Raw genomic sequence first — 20,086 nt, 5'->3', positions numbered from 1 at the left:
CAAATTTGAATTCTTGTTTCTATATCAGTCAAAAAGAGGCTTTAGCTTCGCGGAGGATTGCAAGATAATCCTTATCCTTCTAAACCCTCCTTTCGGCCATTTTGTGACTGTATGATCAAAAGAAGGATTGCAATGTTCTGCGGAGTACCTCTTTTTACAATCCTATTGTGTTTTAAAGCCCAGTTTTTCTAATTTGGTATTATCGAACAAACTCTAAAGGGTGTACGGGAAAGTTGAAAAATTACGTATTTATTACCGATATTGGTTAAACGGAACACGAAATAAAAAATAAAAGTAACAAGAAATAAAAATGTCTTCCTCTTTCTCCCCTCTCAATTTTTCCTACACACATCATGCAATCGTGTCCTTCGCTAACTTTTAATAGTACGCAAATCCTCCAAGTTAGCCATCTAACATATCTAGAAATCTAAACAGCCGTAGACATTTTAAATCCGAATACTGAACCTAAAAATAAAACTATAAACGCTTTTATAAAAGTGATTTTTGAGTTGTTTTGCAAATAGTTCTTTCCACATTGATTAGGAAAGTATTTGACTAATCAAAAAAATATTAGAAATTGATCAGCGAATGCATTAAAAAAAAATAGGAATATAACCAAATGTACACATAAGTAAACAAATAAAAAATTGTTCCTATATCTTATCGGCACGCTTCAAAAATACCTTTATAGTTTAGAAGGTAACATTGTTTCCTGAGATAAATTTATCGCTTTGGTTGTTGATTCAGATAAAATGTAATAAATCCGGGTTAAAATTAATAAATTTTAATATTGTCTTTTCAGAAACTATGACCTGGGACAATGTCACATTAGACACAGTAGAGGAGAATGTACCTCGGGCTCGTGCTGGCCACTGTGCAGTTGGTATTCAAAGTCGTCTTTACGTGTGGTCAGGGCGAGATGGTTACCGGAAAGCATGGAACAACCAGGTTAGGGTGAGACATTCTGTTTCTGAACATATTTTTTACCTTTTTCGAATAGATATTTTCTACAAAATGAATTATTATAAAGCGAAATGATAAAATACGCGAATAAATAAGCGAACTAAAAATAGAATATGTCTAGTATAATCCCTTACTGCAGAAGGTATGTAAGTCGGAACAGCCGAGATAAGACCATTAAGACATTTTGGTATATTTTTCTGAAACAACATGCTAAATCGGCATAATTTGCTTTCCTATACTCTTGCATTGGGTTTTATACATAAGTGAATATAAGAGACCTGCAGCCAAACTCGCGATTTAAATACAAAAGTTTGCTTGAGCAAAGCGAAATTAACGGTGAACGTATCTTAAGTGTTTGCGATCGCTCTGACTGAAGAGTTTATTTGTTCGGGCCGGATAGTTAGTGATCGGCCTTTAATCCGTTTGATTGAGTAGCCCGAGCTTATTGGTATTTTACTATTTTTAGACCTAACCTAATAAAGGAAATATGTTGTAGTTAGCAGTTGTTGGAATCGAATGCGTTAGCGCGTTGAAAACTTCAACTATTTCTCTTTTCAAGGAATATGTTTGAAAACTGCACAAAGCTTTTTCAAACTGTCTGCTTCTTCTGTATTTAAATGGTCTATATGATGCTTTTTTACGTGTATATATTTTAATTGAAGAGTGTTAACATTTACATTTCCGGGTTATTTTTTTTTTTTTTTTTTTTTTTTGCGCGGAGTCCCACGGCCCACTTACCCGCCCATTCGACCGAGGGGCGCAGCCGTGTATCGTTCGGAACGATTCGCGATAAGATAGACGCGAGATAGGAAAATAAAGGTAAAGGTCCGGGGAAAAAAAGTAATAGTTAGATCAATATTGTGCCAATGAAGCAAGTATTTATCGTTTTAGGAGCGGCAGAGAGTCAAGATTAGAGATTATAGGAAAAAGTCTATTATAGTCAGAACATAATACTCTGAAAGGCTCATGCAAGGCATAGTTAGATCTACAATGATTTAAAATTAGGGGAAAATAATTTCTAGTTAATCTACTTGGCACAGAAAAGTTTAGCCGACTTAACAAGTCGGGGCAGTCAATATCACCATGTATAAGGTTATAAATAAAGATAGTACCAAGCATCGTTCTACGGTTGGCTAGGGATGGTAAATTAATCAAAAGAAGTCTACTAGAATAAGAAGGTAAGATAAGATTTGCATCCCAGTTTAGGCGCCGTAAAGCAAAAAGAAGGAAGTTTTTTTGTACAGATTCAATACGACCAATATGTATTCCGTATTGTGGACTCCAGACGGGAGACCCATACTCCAGAATCGGACGGACTAGCGAAATAAATAAAGTTTTAGTCAAATAAGGATCATCGAATTCTTTTGACCACCTTTTAATAAATCCAAGCACTCCTCTGGCTTTATTAACCATGGACGAAATGTGATTAGAAACTTTTTGTTTAGGGTCCAAGAGAACGCCATGTCGTTTACAAGAGTTATTCTATCCAAAGAGCTGCCACTTAACGTGTAAGTCGCGTATATCGGATTGGCCCGATAAAAAGTCATCAGCTTGCACTTGGAACCGTTTAAATTTAGTAAATTATCTCGGCACCAGTTTTGAAAATTATCTAGATCGGATTGAAAGTTTAAATGGCAGGAAATGTCCTTATACTGCAGGCACAACTTAACATCATCTGCGTACATAAGTACGCGAGAATGACTTATAATTGAGGGAAGATCGTTAATAAATAATGTAAAAAGTAACGGACCCAGATGGCTCCCTTGTGGGACACCGGAGGTAACACGGAGAATTTCAGAAATTGAATTTTTAAAAAGGACCCTTTGTGACCTGCCATTTAGATAACTTGAAATCCATTTAAGCAGATCAACTGGAAAACCTTTTGAATGAGAAGTAAGTGATTTACAGAGTCAAATGCTTTACTAAAGTCAGTGTAAATGACGTCTGCTTGAAAACTACTATTGAAGCCTTTTATCACAAATGAAGTGAGCTCTAGAAGGTTTGTGATTGTGGATCTACGTTTTATAAATCCGTGTTGACACGGAGAAATGATTGATCTGCAAAGGTGCTGCAAATGAGAAGTAATAATTCTTTCAAAAAGCTTAGGAATAGCTGACAACTTAGAAATACCTCTGTAGTTACTGGCTTCTAACTTGTTACCTTTTTTGAAAAGAGGAATAACAAATGATTCCTTCCAAATATTTGGGAATTGGGAGGTTTCTAGAGATAAGGTAAACAACTTGTGAAGAGGTTTGCACAGGGCCTTAGCGCAATACCTAAGCACGCACCCAGGAATACCATCGGGCCCTGGCGAATAAACAGGCTTAATACGAAGAAGATCCAAAAGAAGAGAGCTTTCTGTTAAAGTGGGACAGAATATGAGGTTTGACTTGGACATGGTGTAAGAATAAGGCTGTGATGAATAATCTAAAGTAGAGTAAGTCGTTTGAAAAAATTGGGCAAATAAATCGGCTATTGCCTGATCTGTGGTTGCCGTCATGTTTTCGAACGACAGCGAGGAAGGAAAAGATTTACGCTTGGTGTTAACAAAATTATAAAACTGTTTCGGGTCCTGAGAGAACTGGACCTTACAACGGTTTAAGTAACTATTATATCACTGAGCATTAAAATCTTGACCGAGCACTTAAATATCTAGTAAAAACAGATTGAGAACCGGTATTTTTATATTTCCTAAAAAGTCTGGACTTTACATTTCTTAAGTGTGTCAACTCTTTGCTAAACCAAGGTTATTTATTGGAAGTTGACGGATAGTACCACGGAACACAGGAATTAAAAAATGAGTTTATTGCAGTGTAAAAAACATGAACTGCATCGGACATAATAATTATTTAGCCTCAGAAAGTCTGCCTTGCGAAAACAATGCATTCGTTTGGATTTTTCTGATTTTTCTTCTATAACTCTACCCGTATCAAATGAAAGTTCGATTGTTGGGTGATATGGATCTTCAGGTTGCGTGAGTGGTGCTACTCTGGACAGAAACACACCTTCAGGATTTAATACAAAACACAAATCAAGTAGGCTACCTAATGAATTTCGAACATGTTTTACTTGAGATAGAGATATGTCAAGCAGGCCATCAATAAAATCATGCTGTGCTATAGGTAGTAAGACATTCGATCCATCCTCAGTGGACCAAGTAACTCCAGGTATATTAAAATCACCTAGAACTATCAACTGATCCCTATCGGAAAGCTTATTTGCAACGGACTTAATAACGGATAGGTGATTTAAATAATCAGGAAGTTCAGACAACGGCGGAATATATGAGCAAGTTATGTATATAAAGTTACCAGGAAGCGATAACTTTACACAAATAAATTCAATGGTATTGAATTCATCAAAAAATAACTCCTCCGACGGGAAGTTTGAATCAACTCCAATTAAGACTCCACCTCCCCGTCTAGAGGGACGGTCATACCTATATATTGTGTACTTACCTGGAAAAACTTCGGAGCTAAAGATCTCCGGCTTTAACCAGGTTTCTGTAAACACAATAATATTAGATGCAAAGGAAAGGCTATCAGAATACAATTTAGTGAGTTTGCTACGCAAACCTCTTGCATTCTGATAGGAAAGAAGGAGGTTAGAAGTTAGTTTTTTGAAATTGGTACACTGGGCCCACGGGCCCCTTCTTCTTTATCTTAGCCTCGAACTCTTTTACAACCATATTATCCGGCCAAAAGTCGCCCGAGCATATGGCTTCAAAAAGCTCGTTAGGGACAGTTATCTTGAAAGATGAAATGTCTCTAGCATAAGAAAACTTAAACTTTTCCACCTTTACACTATTACAATCGGCTTTAGTTTCGTCTTGTATATAAGACAATACATCAGAAGATGTTTGATCAGGGAAAAGCCGAGAAACGAAAATTTGTTTCTTTAGTGGAACCACTAAAAGGGATTTTGGTGGAGCAGACATTGTTTCTGCAAAACCAACTTGAGCCGGTTGTCCGGACTCAGTAGTCCCTTGTGGTGGAGATGCTACATTCTGAGAGATAGGTGGATCCACTAATTGTGAAACCACTACGGACAAATCGGAATTCTTAGAAGTCCCTGGTTGTATGCATTCTGTAACGGATTGTTCGGATACCGAATCTTTTTTAGCTGCTGATCTTAGCAACATTTGAGGGTTTGCTGAAATCAGCTGCTGATCCGCCGGAATGCTCTGCTGTTCTTTTGATTTCGGTTGCGGGGTGGTCCCCTTTTGCTCCTTACCACCAGCGGCCTTTTTGCGCTTAGGGGACTCTTCTAATAGCTTACGACTATTAAACTGCGAGTCCAGCGCAGAGAGGAGATCATCAGCTCGGCAAAAACTATCTCTAGCCACTCCGAAACAGCTAATCAGCCCCATCAGGCCGCCTTTAGTTTGGCGCATGAACGATTTCATCTCGTTCGCAACCTCGACACAAGCGTCACAACAAAACTGCAAATTGGGCCCCTTTGTCCGGCCAGTAAAACCGGCGCACTTGGTGTGCACCATATTTTCACACAGCCAGCAAGTCATATTAGACTGGTCAGCCCTGATTACGAGGCTGCATTTTTATTATTCATTTTATTTATTTACCACTGTACCAAGAAAGCGAATTGAAATTTATAAGCGAGCAGTTATAAGTACCGCAAGAGCGCAGAAACTGCACGCTTAAAACTTTCAAAGCAAAGAGAGCAAGAGAGCGGGAGCGTAAATAAGTTAAAGTGCATGCACAAAAGAGAAACGGCGGGGATATAAGAAATGAAAACACAGATAAGAATTACGAAAAACTAAAACAATTTATTAGTATTAAATACAAAGTGCACTCGCGAAGCGAACGGAGTTTAAATTTATGTTTTAATAAACCGGAAGAGAATTAAAATTGATTTGATAAAACCCACCGATGGGAATAAACGAAAACAAAATGCAAAATTCGAAGCGCAGAAAAAAAACACAACCGTTCACTTTAAAAGTCAAAGACGATATGAAAGTCAAAGACGATATAAGCCCAATCCGGTAATGGTTTTCCCAAGTATAATTTTTTTCTTTTTCCTTTTAATTTACCATCTCCAACTCTGCCTGATTTTTATACCCTTGCAGACGGTATTATAATTTTGGTCAAATGTTTGCAACGCAGTGAAGGAGACATCTGTCTGTTTCTACGTGAACTAGTGGCTCAGTTTTAAAGATGTCGAGTTGAAACTTTGCACACACCCTTCGTTCCTTTGCACGCAGTATATAAGTCGGAACGGCCAGGATCGGCCGACTATATCCTATAGCCGCCATATAACTGATTGATTGGCAATCTTACAACAAATTTATGTTTACTTACTTACTTACTTACTTATTGGGGTCTTGGCTGTTAAATTAAGTTGATCTGCAGCTAATTGAGCCTTCTGAAACATTTTGTTTTTTAATTTCCCGTACAAGGACTCGGTCTTTACTGAGCTCTGTTTCTCAGCACCTGATCTTCTTCAATTACACCTGTCATTATGCTTTTTAAACTTTTTAATTTGGTAGTGCACAGTGACTCGAGACTGCCATTCCAGCGTTAAACTTTGCTACCATAAAGTATATATATTCTTGATCAGGATCAATAGGGGACTCGATATAGCCATGTCCGTCTGTCCGTCCGTCCGTCCGTCCGTTTTAATACCGTTTGCGAGCTCAGTTTCAAAGCTTGCGATCTAAAATTTTCACAGTCGTGTGTACGCAGATCAAATTTGGAAAGTTAAGTGGTTTGGGCCGTTGAAAACACAGCTGGAGATTAAAACAAAAGTACTAATATTCATCAATTCGAATTCTTTTCTATTTCAGGTTTGTTGCAAAGATCTATGGTATTTAGAGGTCTCAAAGCCGTTATATGCAGTTAAAGTTGCACTAGTTCGTGCATCTACTCACGCCCTAGAACTTTCATGGACTGCGACCACTTTTGCAGCTGCCTACGTTTTACAGGTCCAAAAAATCGAGCAGCCAGCAAATCCAAGTTTTAAACCATTAATCCAAAATATTGCTCAGCAAGGAACAAATAAAGCTGGGGCTTCTTCTGGATCGGCAGTGCCAGAAAATTGTTCAGAAAGTGCCTTGACTCTTGGAGTTGAAGCAACTTCTACTGTCTTAAAGTTGGAAAAAAATATAATGCAACGGCCTGGCAGTCCAACGGAAACACACATTCAACCATCTGTGGAATTGTTGCCATCGATTTCGCCGCCAGTATCACCAGCATCAATTGTCCAAAAGAGACCTAGCCCAGCGGCCGGGACAGCCTTAACCACGTCAACGTCGGCCATTTCAGTGCAGCCTCAAATATCTGTAATCAGTAGTACTGCCGTAGTAGCAGGAAGCAACACCACGTCCAGTAGTAGTAGCGTTAGCAGCATATTGCAAAAGTTTCGACCATCTGCAACCACCCTAAGACCATCCACTACAACTACGGTGGCAGGCACTACCAGTGTAGCTGACTCTTTGGCTATGCGAGTACCTAGTACGATGGCGGCGAACGTCGTTCTCAGCTCTGTAGCCTCAAGTAGCGCTTTGCGAATTGTGCCTAGCGTTAATACTTCGCAAACATTACGCCTAGCTTCTGCTCAAACGAGCGGCAGCAGCAGCGGTGGCAGCGCTGCAGTCAATATATTAAAAACCAGTCTGCCAAGCGCAGCTGCGCAATCGCAGTCTGCAGTACCGGCTACTACGTCTATCGGTGGTAAGCAGTACTTTATTCAAAAGCCGCTTACACTGGCTCCAAATGTTCAGCTCCAATTTGTTAAGACCAGCAGTGGGGGCATGACTGTTCAAACCCTGCCCAAGGTAAACTTTAATGTACCAAAAGGAACTACTCCCCATGGTATTTCAATTACAAGCCCACAGTTGGCGTCGGGAACTACCCAAATTCAGGTGAGTATGTTAAGTGTTAAGTATTAACCTCAAACTTAAGTATACAGGCCTGTTTCCATTGTTCACCTGAATTCACTCGAATTCGATTGACTTATTCGTTTTAAACTAATTTAATTTGGAGCTAGCGAATTCAAATTCAATTTAATTTCTTCAAAATAATGCTTAAAAGGTATGATTTTTTTTTGAACTGCATATTCTTTACTGAACTTTTATAGAATTCGGAAATTATTTGCATTTTAATAATGATTCTGCCTAAAAAAAATTTTCGTATACATAAAAAAAATTGTAGGCTATATAGATTTAAATTATAAAAACTTTTTGTTTTACAGGGAACGTTGCCCGGGAATCAACTTCAGAAACCTATCGTTTCTGGAAACGTCCTGAAGCTTGTATCGCCCCATTCTATGGCCAGTGGCAAATTGATTATGAAGAATACAAACATTTTACAGATGGGCAAGGTAACTCCAAACGTAATGGGAGGAAAACCAGCCTTTGTCATAACAAATAAACAGGGAGCGCAATTGGGAAACCAGCAGATTATCATTGTCACCACTGGTGGCAGTGTGCGAACAGTTCCAGCTAGTACGGTTATGACTACTGCTAGTGCTGGTGGTAGTGCAACAGGGTCAAATATTGTAAGTATAGTTAGCTCAACGTCGACAACGGCTAGCCCACTGCAAGCAATAAGTGGGCAAAGAACCGTAATGTCCAACCAAAGTGGAGTAAAGATGTTGAGAAATATATCAACGGTACAAACATCGAGTTCAGTAGCTATTGGACAGAAAGCAGGCGCCACTCCCATCCATCAAAAAACGGCATTGTATATTGGCGGTAAGGCGGTTACGGTCATGAGCACCAATGCAAGTATGGCGGCTTCTGGAAACATCTCAAATAAAGTAATGGTGCTGCCGGGGACAGGCTCGACTAATTCTGCCACTTCTGCTATAAATGCCAGAAAAAGCTTTGTGTTTAATGCCGGAAATAACCCACGTGCCGTGACTTTGGCTACTAAAAATGTGCATGCAAAGATTATACCATCAGTGCAACCACTTAAGGAGACCATATCGGAAACTTTGGTTTCAGTTGCGGATATGAAAGATACCGATCCCATGGACGATATTATTGAGCAGTTGGATGGAGCCGGAGATCTGTTAAAACTTTCCGAAAGTGAAGCTCATCCCGGATCGGAGGAGGAAGACAATAATGATAACAACGCCACGTCGTCGTCAGCTTCTGCGTCAATATCTACTGGAGGTGATACATCAACATCACTGAGAGGTCAAAATACCAATAATATGGAACAGCCAGTTCAGATTGTTGAAGATTCCGGCGTAAGCAGCACAACTGGAGCTATTGCAATCGAAAGTGTTGATAAAATGGAAACCCCCAAGATGTCCGTAAAAGAAAATATTAATGTTGAAACAATGGTAAGTGCATATGTATGTGAAACTTGAATTCCCTTTGCAAAGGAAAAATTTTTGACACATTTTCGGTTTCTGTAATGTATATGTTCTTGATCAGGAACAATAGGCAAGGTACCGTAACTATTATAACTTTTATTTAAAAGGAAGAAAACTTTGGTAAGCCGAATTTTATATACCCTTGCAGTTTTTACAAAACGACTTGTATGTCGATTTTGAGCTGCATTTTGGAATCGTTTCTATGGCAGCTGTATGATATTGTTGTCTGATTTTCACAAACTAAATAATTACTCTATCTCAAAGGAATATTTTGATAAATAGAAAACAGCAAAATACATTTTTATACCCCTGCAGAGGGTAGTATATTTTTGGTCAAAAGTGTGCAACGCAGTGAAGGAGACATCGACGACTCTATAAAGTATATATATGACAAAAGCAGGCATCCCTTTCAAAATGTCTGTTTGAAATTTAATTGGAGCGGCACCCATACCATTCATTTTGTCATGGGTAATCCACCTAATTATTCATGGATGAAAAAAACACTCCATTTGTGCGAAGGGACCGCTATTGCTTGATAAAAGTGTGTCGACCTCTGCCGGAGTTTTTGACAGTTTTTTTCCATAGTTCTTTGTTATACCCCGCGACCTGTTTGGTTTTACGGCGAAAGCTCGCGTTTATTTTACAAGTAGTGATTTTCTTTCATTATTTTTGCATTTAAGCTTACTTGTAAGCTTTCGGCATGTCAATCTTGAGATAAAAGGAATGTAGTGTCCATGCTGGGTAACTCGTCTGCGGCACAGTTATCTTTATGTTCCCATGGCCTGGCATCCAGAGATCTTCGACAGTCCATCACAGTTTTTGAATTGGACGATAAAAAGTACAGAGATTTTAGAGATGCATGAGTGTTTATACAAATTAGTTTTTCTCGGCTTTTTTGAAGTAGTATGGCTTCCTTAATGGCCACTACTGGTTGTTAGGTAGTGTGAAGGATTTTCAAGGGTCGCCCCACGTGTGCCGCGTGTATGCCCCCTCGCAGTTTATCATTTAGTTGGGAACCATCTGTATAGATGTGAGTTGTAATTGTATTGTAAACTTTTATTTTCTTTTGAAATTGTATTTTTCTTAGGTTAAGTCAACATCAGCTGCCGATGATCCCAATCACCCGACCAAATTCGAGACTGAAGCTGCCACTATATTGACCACAATTAAGTCTGCTGAGGCGTTAGAGGGAAGTACGGATATGAACAAGGACCCTGGTAAATCTATTATAGAAAGTTATAATGAAAACATAGAAAAAAAAGAAGATTCCAAGTTTATACATGAACAAGAATCGGTATCATTAGTATCGTCCCAGAACACACACCAATATCAAAGCGGTTTGTTTCTATAAGAAAACATGTTAATTATTTAGAAATATATATTAATTTATTTTTAATGCAGTCGATGGTTCGCACTTGGAGGCGCTCGCTTCAGCTGCTGTGCTACAAGCTGCAACTGCAGATGCCACAACATTGGCGAACTCTTGCCAAGCAATCAAAGAGTTAATAGAACGCCCAGGAATTGAAGCACAACCCAGAATTAGCAACGTTGCTGAAAATCCACAAACCAATGTATGTATCACCAATATTAGCCATTAACATTTTTTCGTGTTTAAAATTTTTTTTAAAGAAATTTTTAAATGTGTTCCCATCATATCTAACATACATTTTTTTATAGTTCTTAACAAAATGGAGGGTGTATGTAGCATTTATGGGAATTTTTTTTACGGTTTCAGTCTTAAGGTATTTAAGAGATAAAGATATTTTAATGAAATAAGATTTTCTCGAGTTATGTTTTGGGTTGTCTCAAAAATGTGGTATCGATAGAAAAGCGTTTAAAGTTTTAAGTACTCATAGTTTTTATTTTAAATTGATATTATAAAAATTAAAGAATATTATTATAGATAGAACGTATTTAATAAATATATCTCTTGGTTTATTTTGTATGTCGCATCTTTTTAAAGAACAAAAATTTCGTGTTTTCTAAAAATTGACTTAGTATCTATTCTTTATTAAAACTAGTTTTGCTCTTCAACCTAATCTCCCTTTTTATAATTATTTTTCCACTGCAAAATTATATATGTTAAAGTCACTAGTCACTAGACAATATGAAATCAATGACCTTCATTAATGTATTAATTTTTTCCTTAATAATTTGTATCCAAGAATTTAGCTTTATGATAAAGATAAGGGTTTGACATAAGTAATATGATAAATATGATTCTATTAGAGAGGCCCGACTTTAAAAAAAAATGTTGTTCAACGATTAAGATCACTTTTGGTTGTATGGGTCTTTTACAGAGCGCACGACACAGTTACTTTTTGAGGATGTAACAGCGTCTCAACAATGTTGAGTATTATTACAAACCATGCGGCAATTCTGTTTCAAAAAAAATTTGTACTAAATCCTTAACAAAATAGACCAGCGTTTTTTATACCCTTGCAGAGGGTATTATAATTTTGGTCAAAAGTGTGCAACTCAGTGAAGGAGACATCTCCGACCCCATAAAGTATATATATACTTGATCAGGATCGCGTCCTGAGTTGATATAAGCATGTCCGTCTGTCTGTCTGTCCGTCAGTCTGTTTCTACGCAAACCTCTCAGTTTTCACACCCTTGTTTCCTACTTTATAGGGTCGGAGATGTCTCCTTCACTGCGTTGTAGACTTTTGACCAAAATTATAGTACCCTTTCCAAGGGGATAAAAAATCATGCACAATGATCTACTGTACAATAAAAGTATGGACGTGAAGCATAAGATTCCCTACAAAATAAATTAATTTTTAACTTATTTTTCAAAATTTATCTTAATTTATTCTAGGTTCAATCCAATTCGGTGGTGATCGCTGTCCAAAACACGACACAAAACGAAAACCAAAAATGGCACACAGTAGGCGTATTTAAGGATCTCTCGCACACAGTTACCAGCTATATTGATTCGAATTGTATTAGTGAATCCTTACTGAACGGTATTGATGTGGATAATCTTCCAGATTTTAGCAAATTTCCACGCATCAATTTGGATCCTGGAACGGCATATCGATTTCGTCTGAGTGCCATCAACACGTGTGGTCGTGGGGAGTGGGGAGAGGTTTGTGAATTTGTTTATATCATAGCTCGCAAACAACTGTTGACCGTTTTTCTTCTTGCGCTCTCGTTGCGAGCACAACCGAAAAAGTTCATACTCTCTCGCTCTCGCTCTGAGCAAGAGACTTGCTGTCTTCATTTATGTTTTCTGTTGAGCGCTTTTCGTTGAGATCTTTGTATATCGCTCTTTCAATGAGCAGTGCGTAAAGAGCGGAATGATAAACGGTCGCAAAATGAGAGTCAGCAAAAGACCTATTGACCGAAAAACTCAATGCAAACGGTCTTCACATTTACTTTCGTTGTTGTGAAAAAGAAATAATATAATTTCTTTAATACAAAATTTTAAATTTATTTTCAAATATTTTTGTTAACAAGTTCCATTTTGATTCCATATTCCATATACATATCTGCAAAACAGAAGCTTAACGAAAAAAACGCAAAAGACCTTTTGCTTAGCTGATTACGACAAAACGGTCTTGGAACAACCAAAACTAAACTGAATAGAAATAAACGGTTTCGCTCTGAGCGCGAGCGAGCTCATTCAAGAACCCATAAATCGGTTGCTCTCCGAGTCTTTTCGTAAAGAGTCAGGAGAAGACACTTATTTGCAGACAATGAGAAACGGTCGACAGTTATTTGCGAGCTCTGGTTTATATATAAAAATCTAGCTTTACTTTCGAGAAAATTTGAAGGAAATTATTCTGCCCTCATTTATATTTTAAAAAAATATTCATTTGAGTATTGCCTAAAGCAAATCACTATACTATATTTTGTCCAGATATTTTGCTTCAGATGTGTGTATAAAAAAACGCAGTTCTCAGCATTGTTATTTTGATCTTATTAGATTACTTGTTAGCAAAGTTTGTAACAAATAACGACACATAAGCGTTATTGGCGAGAAACATTTATGACAAACAATGTTAAAACAAAAGAAAAAGCTATTTTCGGCAACTCGAGGTTTATATACCCTTAAATTATAACAAGTTTTTGGCCGCGATATATTTATTTGTTATAAATCTATAGACACACAACACATTTGTCAACCATTAATTGAGAAATTATAAAGAAACGGGGATGGAAGCTAACTTCGGCAAGCCGAAGTTTTAATACCCTTGCAGACTTTGCCGAAATTGCTAAAATTGAAAAAGTAGCGAAAGGAATAAGGTATACATAAATAAACTAGATTTTCATAGTTTCATGTCAATAGTTTTTATACTCCAAAAATGTCATATAAAAATAGATATTTTCGCAGCCTTTAACAATTTTTCCACGGAAGCTATAAGATATAGACGTCCGATCGGCAAGCGCTTTTACCCTGATCAAGATATGCGTAAAAAAATGCGATTTGGAAAGATTCATGTCAATAGCTTATATACTGCGCGAAATATCCTAAAAATCATTAAATTTTAACCGATTTCACCCTATTGTTCCCATGGAGCTATAGGATATAGACGTCCGATCGGCACGCGCTTTTACCCTGTTCAAGGTATGCCTAAAAAAATAAAATTTGGGAAGATTTATGTCAATAGCTTTTACACTGCGCGAAATATCTTCCATTCTTGCAAGTTATATCCTATTGTTCCTATGGGAGCTATAGGGTATAGACGTCCGATCGGGGCGATTTTCAACCTTGATCAGATCACTAGCTTTTAAACTGAGCTCGCAAACAGTATTGAAACAGACGGACAGACGGTATAAAAATACCCTCTGGAATGGTATATAAATACGACATTCAGTTTAAAAGTCGCATGTGCTTCCTATTAGTATTGTATCTATGACAACTATATAAAATAGATTTGTTAAATTTAAAATCTATAACTAAAACCTATAAAGGTACTATATATGTAGTTATTCTATATTCTATATGCAAATATGTTGAAAAACAAAGAAGCTATGGTGATTTCCCAATTCTATTCCAATTCTTTTATGGAAGCTGCATGATGATATAGTCTAGTACATTTTTAAAAACAACGAAGTTTATTTGATTTGTATGTTATTTATCTATTTATTTTCCCGTCTTTTCATGCCAGCTATAGTTTTCCGATTTTTATACCCTTGCAGAGGGTATTATAATTTTGGTCCGACCCTATAAAGTATATATATTCTTGATCAGTATATAAGTCGGAACGGCCGGGATCGGCCGACTATATCCTATGCTGCCATAACTTTGGTGTTTGTAAAGTTAGAAAGTTGTGATTTTCTATGGGTTTTATATTTGGCCAATCAATTCGACCTACCAAATTTCATAAGGATCGGCCGACTATGTCCTATAGCTGCCATATAACTGAACGATTGGAAATGACATAACTTTGGTGTTTTTAAAGTTAGGAAGTTGGGATTTTTATGAGTATTAAGAATGCATCATATAAATAATTTTGGAGAATAAAATTTACAGAGTATTCTGCAAGGGTATATTAACTTCGGCTCCGCCCGAAGTTAGCTTTCCTTTCTTGTTATTAAACTGAAATCGTTAGAAATGACTGTCTCGGAGAATAAGGTGTTTTTGTTAAGGAACAATTGTTTCCTAATTGTTTCTATGGGAGCTATATGAAAGAATCCTTTTTGCAACATTCAATCCAAATAGCTTTAAAACGGAAAGACTAGTTTGCGTAGAAACGGACTGACAGATAGATGATGAAATCTCCTGATGCTGATCAAGACTATTCTTAATAAGGTCGAAACCGTCTTCTCTTCTGGGTTGCAAACTAATATTAGAATACCCTCTGCAAGGGTATAGTTACATAAGTGAAAAACAAAAATGAAGTAAAAACGTTTTTATAAAAAATATGTTTTAATCTTTCTTTTATATATATTTGCAACAGATATCGAGCTTTAAAACCTGTTTACCAGGCTTCCCCGGTGCACCATCGGCTATTAAAATTTCGAAGGACGTCAAAGAGGGGGCTCACTTAACTTGGGAACCGCCACCGGCTCAAAAAACTAAAGAGATAATTGAATATTCAGTATACCTTGCAGTAAAACCCACTGCCAAGGATAAGGCATTATCGACTCCTCAATTGGCTTTTGTACGTGTTTATGTCGGTGCGGCTAATCAATGCACGGTTCCCAATGCTTCACTCTCCAACGCACATGTGGATTGCTCAAACAAACCAGCAATTATATTCCGAATTGCTGCTCGAAACCAGAAGGGTTACGGACCAGCTACACAAGTTAGATGGCTGCAAGGTAAGCTTGTAATTTGAATATTCAATATTTTTATTTTTCTTTTTTCTTTTCTGACTCTACTTTTGCAGATCCTGCAACCACTAAACTGCAAATACCCTCAAACACGCCAAATTTGAAACGTTCGCAGGAAAAAACAACTATTGGAACTAATAGCGCTGCAAATTCATTTTGTTCGCCGCACAAGCGTGGACGCAACGGTTTGCATGAATGATCGACCGATTAAGTAGCATTTAGACTTATATGGGCATGGAGAATGGAGTAAATTTAAAGCTCAGTAATAATGTTGGCAATACTACAGCTTCCCTCTTATTAAAAAAAACAATGTTGTACTCTATGCTGAATTCAAAGTGATTTACAACGAAACTTGAATATTAGTGAATGCAAATAATGCAACTTTTTAAGGGTTGGCTAGATCAGATGCTTGTACATTAGGGCAGTTTGGTTTGTTAAAAGACTTAAAAAACTAAAATATAATTTATTGATTGACAATTTTAAACCAGCATTTTAGTTACAGCTTAATAGTTAAGAAATAGTAGCAAACATACAATAAATTAAAAATGTTTTTATCAAAACATGTAAATCCTCCATTATTATATGGCAAATAGGGAGGTTATTTAAAGAGAAAAATGCTTTGTTTTTCATATATGACCAACCCTAATGTACATGCTAAATTACAATTAAATGATACTTAATAAATAAATTATATTAAAAAAGTAAATACCATTATTTTAATAATAAAAGATGTCTAACTCCCAGCCTAAAATTTATAATAGGTACTATTTCAGTGAATTGTTGGTTGTTGAAACTGTAACTTGTTACCAGTTGACCTGCGGATGAAAGAGGGCCTAAAGACACGAGGTAGAAAGAAGAAAATAATATAATAAATTAAGGTGGTGAAATCGCAATAATCTATACAAGGTGTTATCCCGTGCATGAATTCTGTGTGACTAACGAATTATCTGTTTACTAAAAGTATATTAAGGTTGCCTTTATTATGGTGGGCTTCACAATCTCCCATAAGCTTAACAAGAAATTTTCCTCTCGTTGGTGTATGTACGAATGTGCTTCTGCTGAGCTTTCTTTGTGTTTGTTTTCCGCGTTGTCTGCACATTGCTCTTTAGGATGGAGGGTCAGAAAAAAATATTTTTTTTTTCTTCCCGAGCCCAGTTTGCTTTGCTCTGCAGTTGACGTCTCGAGGTCTGCTCCAATTGGGTATATCAAAGCTGGTTACTTTTTGTGCTGGAGACTTCGGTTTTTTTTTCTTTTGGGCGGGCCATGGGTGTAGCAAACGTGGTAGCTATTCTGACCGACTGTTGTTAAAGGCTCACCTGTTGTCTACATGGGGCTGTAAATTGCTTGGATACTCCCACATTATCCGATATCAGAATTTTTGGTGTTTCGATATTTGCCAAAGTATCTCTCTGTTTTCCTTACTGCGCTTAGATGTATAGAACTAACTAAAACTTCGAGAAACACAATTAGCATGGAGTTCCAGTGGCTTGATCTTGGCAATCTACGCAAATCATTTCCCATAATGCTTCTGCCATCCTGGTCAGCATCTTTCTTAGCTTGTCGTTGTGCTACTTTTTACTGCTGACACACCTTACACTGTAATCCTATTCTTTGTCTTTCCAATCCCCAGATGTCCCGTCGTGACCTGCCAGTGGCCTTCTTGTAAAACCCTTGCTGTTTGGTTTAAACATTCCCCCAGCCCCTGCGGTATTCCGAATCGCAAAAAATTTTTTACGAATCCAACCAAGCTTCGCCAACTGATCACTGCTACGCTACTGCGGTTCCAAATTTTTATATATTTTTTTTTTTCGCGCGGAGTCCCTCTGCCCACTTACCCGCCCAACCGACCGAGGGGCGCAGCCGTGTATCGTACGGCACGATTCGCGAGAGGATAGACGCGAGATAATAAAATAAAGGTAAAGGTCCGGAGAAAAAAGTAATAGTTAGATCAATCTTGTGCCAATAAAGCAAGTATTTATCGTTTTAGGAGCGGCAGAGAGTCAAGATTTGAGATTATAGGAAAAAGTCTATTATAGTCAGAACATAATACTCTGAAAGGCTCATGCAAGGCATAGTTAGATCTACAATGATTTAAAATTAGGGGAATATAATTTCTAGTTAATTTACTTGGGCAGTCAATATCACCATGTATAAGGTTGTAAATCAAGATAGTACCAAGCATCGTTCTACGGTTGGTTAGGGATGGTAAATTAATCAAAAGAAGTCTACTAGAATAAGAAGGTAAGATAAGCAAAAGGAAGGAAGTTTTTTTGTACAGATTCAATACGACCAATATGTATTCCGTTTTGTGGACTCCAGACGGGAGACCCATACTCCAGAATCGGACGGACTAGCGAAATAAATAAAGTTTTAGTCAAATAAGGATCATCGAATTCTTTTGACCACCTTTTAATAAATCCAAGCACTTCTCTGGCTTTATTAACCATGGACGAAATGTGATTAGAAAATTTTAGTTTAGGGTCCAAGAGAACGCCAAGATCGTTTTTTAGTTTTAGGGGATAATTCATTTGGTCAGGCCTTCGCTCGCTAGAGCTGAGTTGCACTTATACAACAAGTTTACCCTCTGAGGACATCAGCAATGTGGTTCTTGTTTTCTGCCCTCTTACCTATTTTGTGAGATTTATTGTTTTGGTAGCCCGTACCTGGCACGGCGGCTTGTCAGGTTTTCACTGATGAAGCTTCATGTATCCCCCGTGTCGATTGTGCCTTGTATCTGCTTGCCATCTTCTTTTACTTGGGGGACAATCCGTTGGCCACCAATTTGAAAGAATGTCCATGTGGGCGTTGTTTGATTGTAGTCCTGGTATTTTTATCCGTATCTCAGAGTCTCTGCTAATTACGTCTCCTATTCTTTGTCTCCTTTGTGGGTTGGGGGAGCCGTGTGCGAGGTGCACTGAAGCCTCGCATTGGAGGCAGACGTTGATAGCTCTGGCCAAGTTATGGCTTCCCATTGTTCGTGTGTTGGGTTAACATCCCGCCTGTGTTATCTTCCTCAGTAGTAGGGCCTTTGATTCCTCTGTTGCTATATATTGCTCATGCTGTGTTCGAGCCTAATTTTGTAGGATTTTTCGATTTCGTCAAATTATTCTCCCCATCCCTGGATGGCACATTCTGCCACTCCGTTGCCTTATATCCTGTTTTTAGTTAAGTTCCGGGAGCCGGTGACGGAAATCGGACATGTTTTTGGCTCAGTTCTTTTTATAAACTTTGACAGTACCCGACAAAGGTTGAAACAAACTGCTTTTATTTATTGTTGTTCGCTACATAAATGTGCGGCTAGCTCAGCCTTGAAAACTCGTCGTCGTTCAGTCGGAAGACTTGATGTTTTTGATCCAGCTCACGTGATCGGGTCCAAGGGTTACTGCCTATTAACCAAAGGGGTCCTAAGTTCAGCGCTGTACCGCTAGGTTACCAGTTGATTCCGATTTGACCTGGACTCCTTTGACATTCTCGCCTCCTTCGCTGTTACTAGGCTGCTCTCCTGCATCGGATTTGTGGGGAGCTTAAACTTGATGATTCCCCTTTCTTCGCAAACTTGATGATTTGCCCGCCCTTGCTAGTAGACATTTGGTCTTTCAAACGCCCTGCTCGTGAATTGTACCACGTTGTCGGTAATCAAAATAATAATATTAATTATAACAATATTTTCTTTTCTGGGCTAAGGGGGAAAATGTTTACTGATTCTCACACTACCTTCATAGGTTAAAACTACTACTATTACTACTACAAACAAAGCTCTAAACCTCGTCTCTCTAAATGCCACATTAGATGTCCATTGGCACCCAAGGAGAAGCGATCCCCAGAGACCGGTAGGTACTTTTTCTTCGAGCGCAAAATGTCTCCGATAGTGCCCTCCAGTTCTATTTGCTTTCACACATCTTGGCGACTATACTTTCCGGGGTAATCTGTCCGATTGCTCGTGACAGAATATGTCGTTGCGTTCTGCTTCCGTTGGGCGTACTCAGTAATGCATCCGCATATCCTACGAGAAATGCGTCGTCAATCATTTCTCTTCTGAATATATCGTCATAACTAATATTGTCATATTTCGCAAATTTGATGATTTGCCCGCCCTTGCTGGTAGACATTTGGTCTTTCAAACGCCCTGCTCGTGAATTGTACCACGTTGTCGGTAATCAAAATAATAATATTATAACAATATTTTCTTTTCTGGGCTAATTCTGTAGTACCAAAAAGGGTTGCATGTGTTGTACCAAAAACGGTTACTTGTGTTCGGGTGCCCCAGCTAAAACATGTATTTGTTTCACGGCTCGCCCCAGACCTCTCATCACTGGATATTACGGCTTATATCCGTAACAAAATCCAAGTTGATGATTTGAAGGTTGAACAATTTAAATTTTCCTATGCCAGGAAAGTATCATCATTTAAGATTGGTATTCCTTGTGCTCTTTTTGCATCTGTGTGTTCCACCAGTTTCTGGCCCGAGGGCATATTTGTAAAAGAGTACGAAGCTAAG

The 20,086-nt window shown here is 38.0% G+C and overlaps 1 protein-coding gene across 8 annotated transcripts in view; it reads left to right on the top strand.

The window, feature by feature from the left end:
• The window catches only part of LOC108040159 (host cell factor), a 28,724-nt gene extending 12,430 nt beyond the window's left edge, over nucleotides 1-16,294 (top strand). For 6 of the 8 annotated variants that reach the window (XM_044460563.1, XM_044460565.1, XM_044460564.1 and 3 more), the window contains 8 exons: nucleotides 803-954; nucleotides 6,767-7,843; nucleotides 8,173-9,270; nucleotides 10,391-10,640; nucleotides 10,705-10,874; nucleotides 12,125-12,394; nucleotides 15,213-15,576; nucleotides 15,645-16,294. In XM_044460563.1, coding sequence (XP_044316498.1) covers nucleotides 803-954; nucleotides 6,767-7,843; nucleotides 8,173-9,270; nucleotides 10,391-10,640; nucleotides 10,705-10,874; nucleotides 12,125-12,394; nucleotides 15,213-15,576; nucleotides 15,645-15,787 — 3,524 coding nt within the window. In that variant the 3' untranslated portion in view covers nucleotides 15,788-16,294. The remainder of the gene's footprint in view (nucleotides 1-802; nucleotides 955-6,766; nucleotides 7,844-8,172; nucleotides 9,271-10,390; nucleotides 10,641-10,704; nucleotides 10,875-12,124; nucleotides 12,395-15,212; nucleotides 15,577-15,644) is intronic. The other 2 variants (XM_044460569.1, XM_044460570.1) reach the window with 2 other exon arrangements.
• The last annotated feature ends 3,792 nt before the right edge of the window (nucleotides 16,295-20,086 follow it).

Source organism: Drosophila rhopaloa, unplaced genomic scaffold (genome assembly GCF_018152115.1).
Source record: "Drosophila rhopaloa isolate 14029-0021.01 unplaced genomic scaffold, ASM1815211v1 contig_203, whole genome shotgun sequence".
Lineage (NCBI taxonomy): Eukaryota > Metazoa > Arthropoda > Insecta > Diptera > Drosophilidae > Drosophila > Drosophila rhopaloa.
The sequence above is the reverse complement of the archived record's forward strand: the minus strand, read 5'-3'. Positions and strand labels throughout refer to the sequence as shown.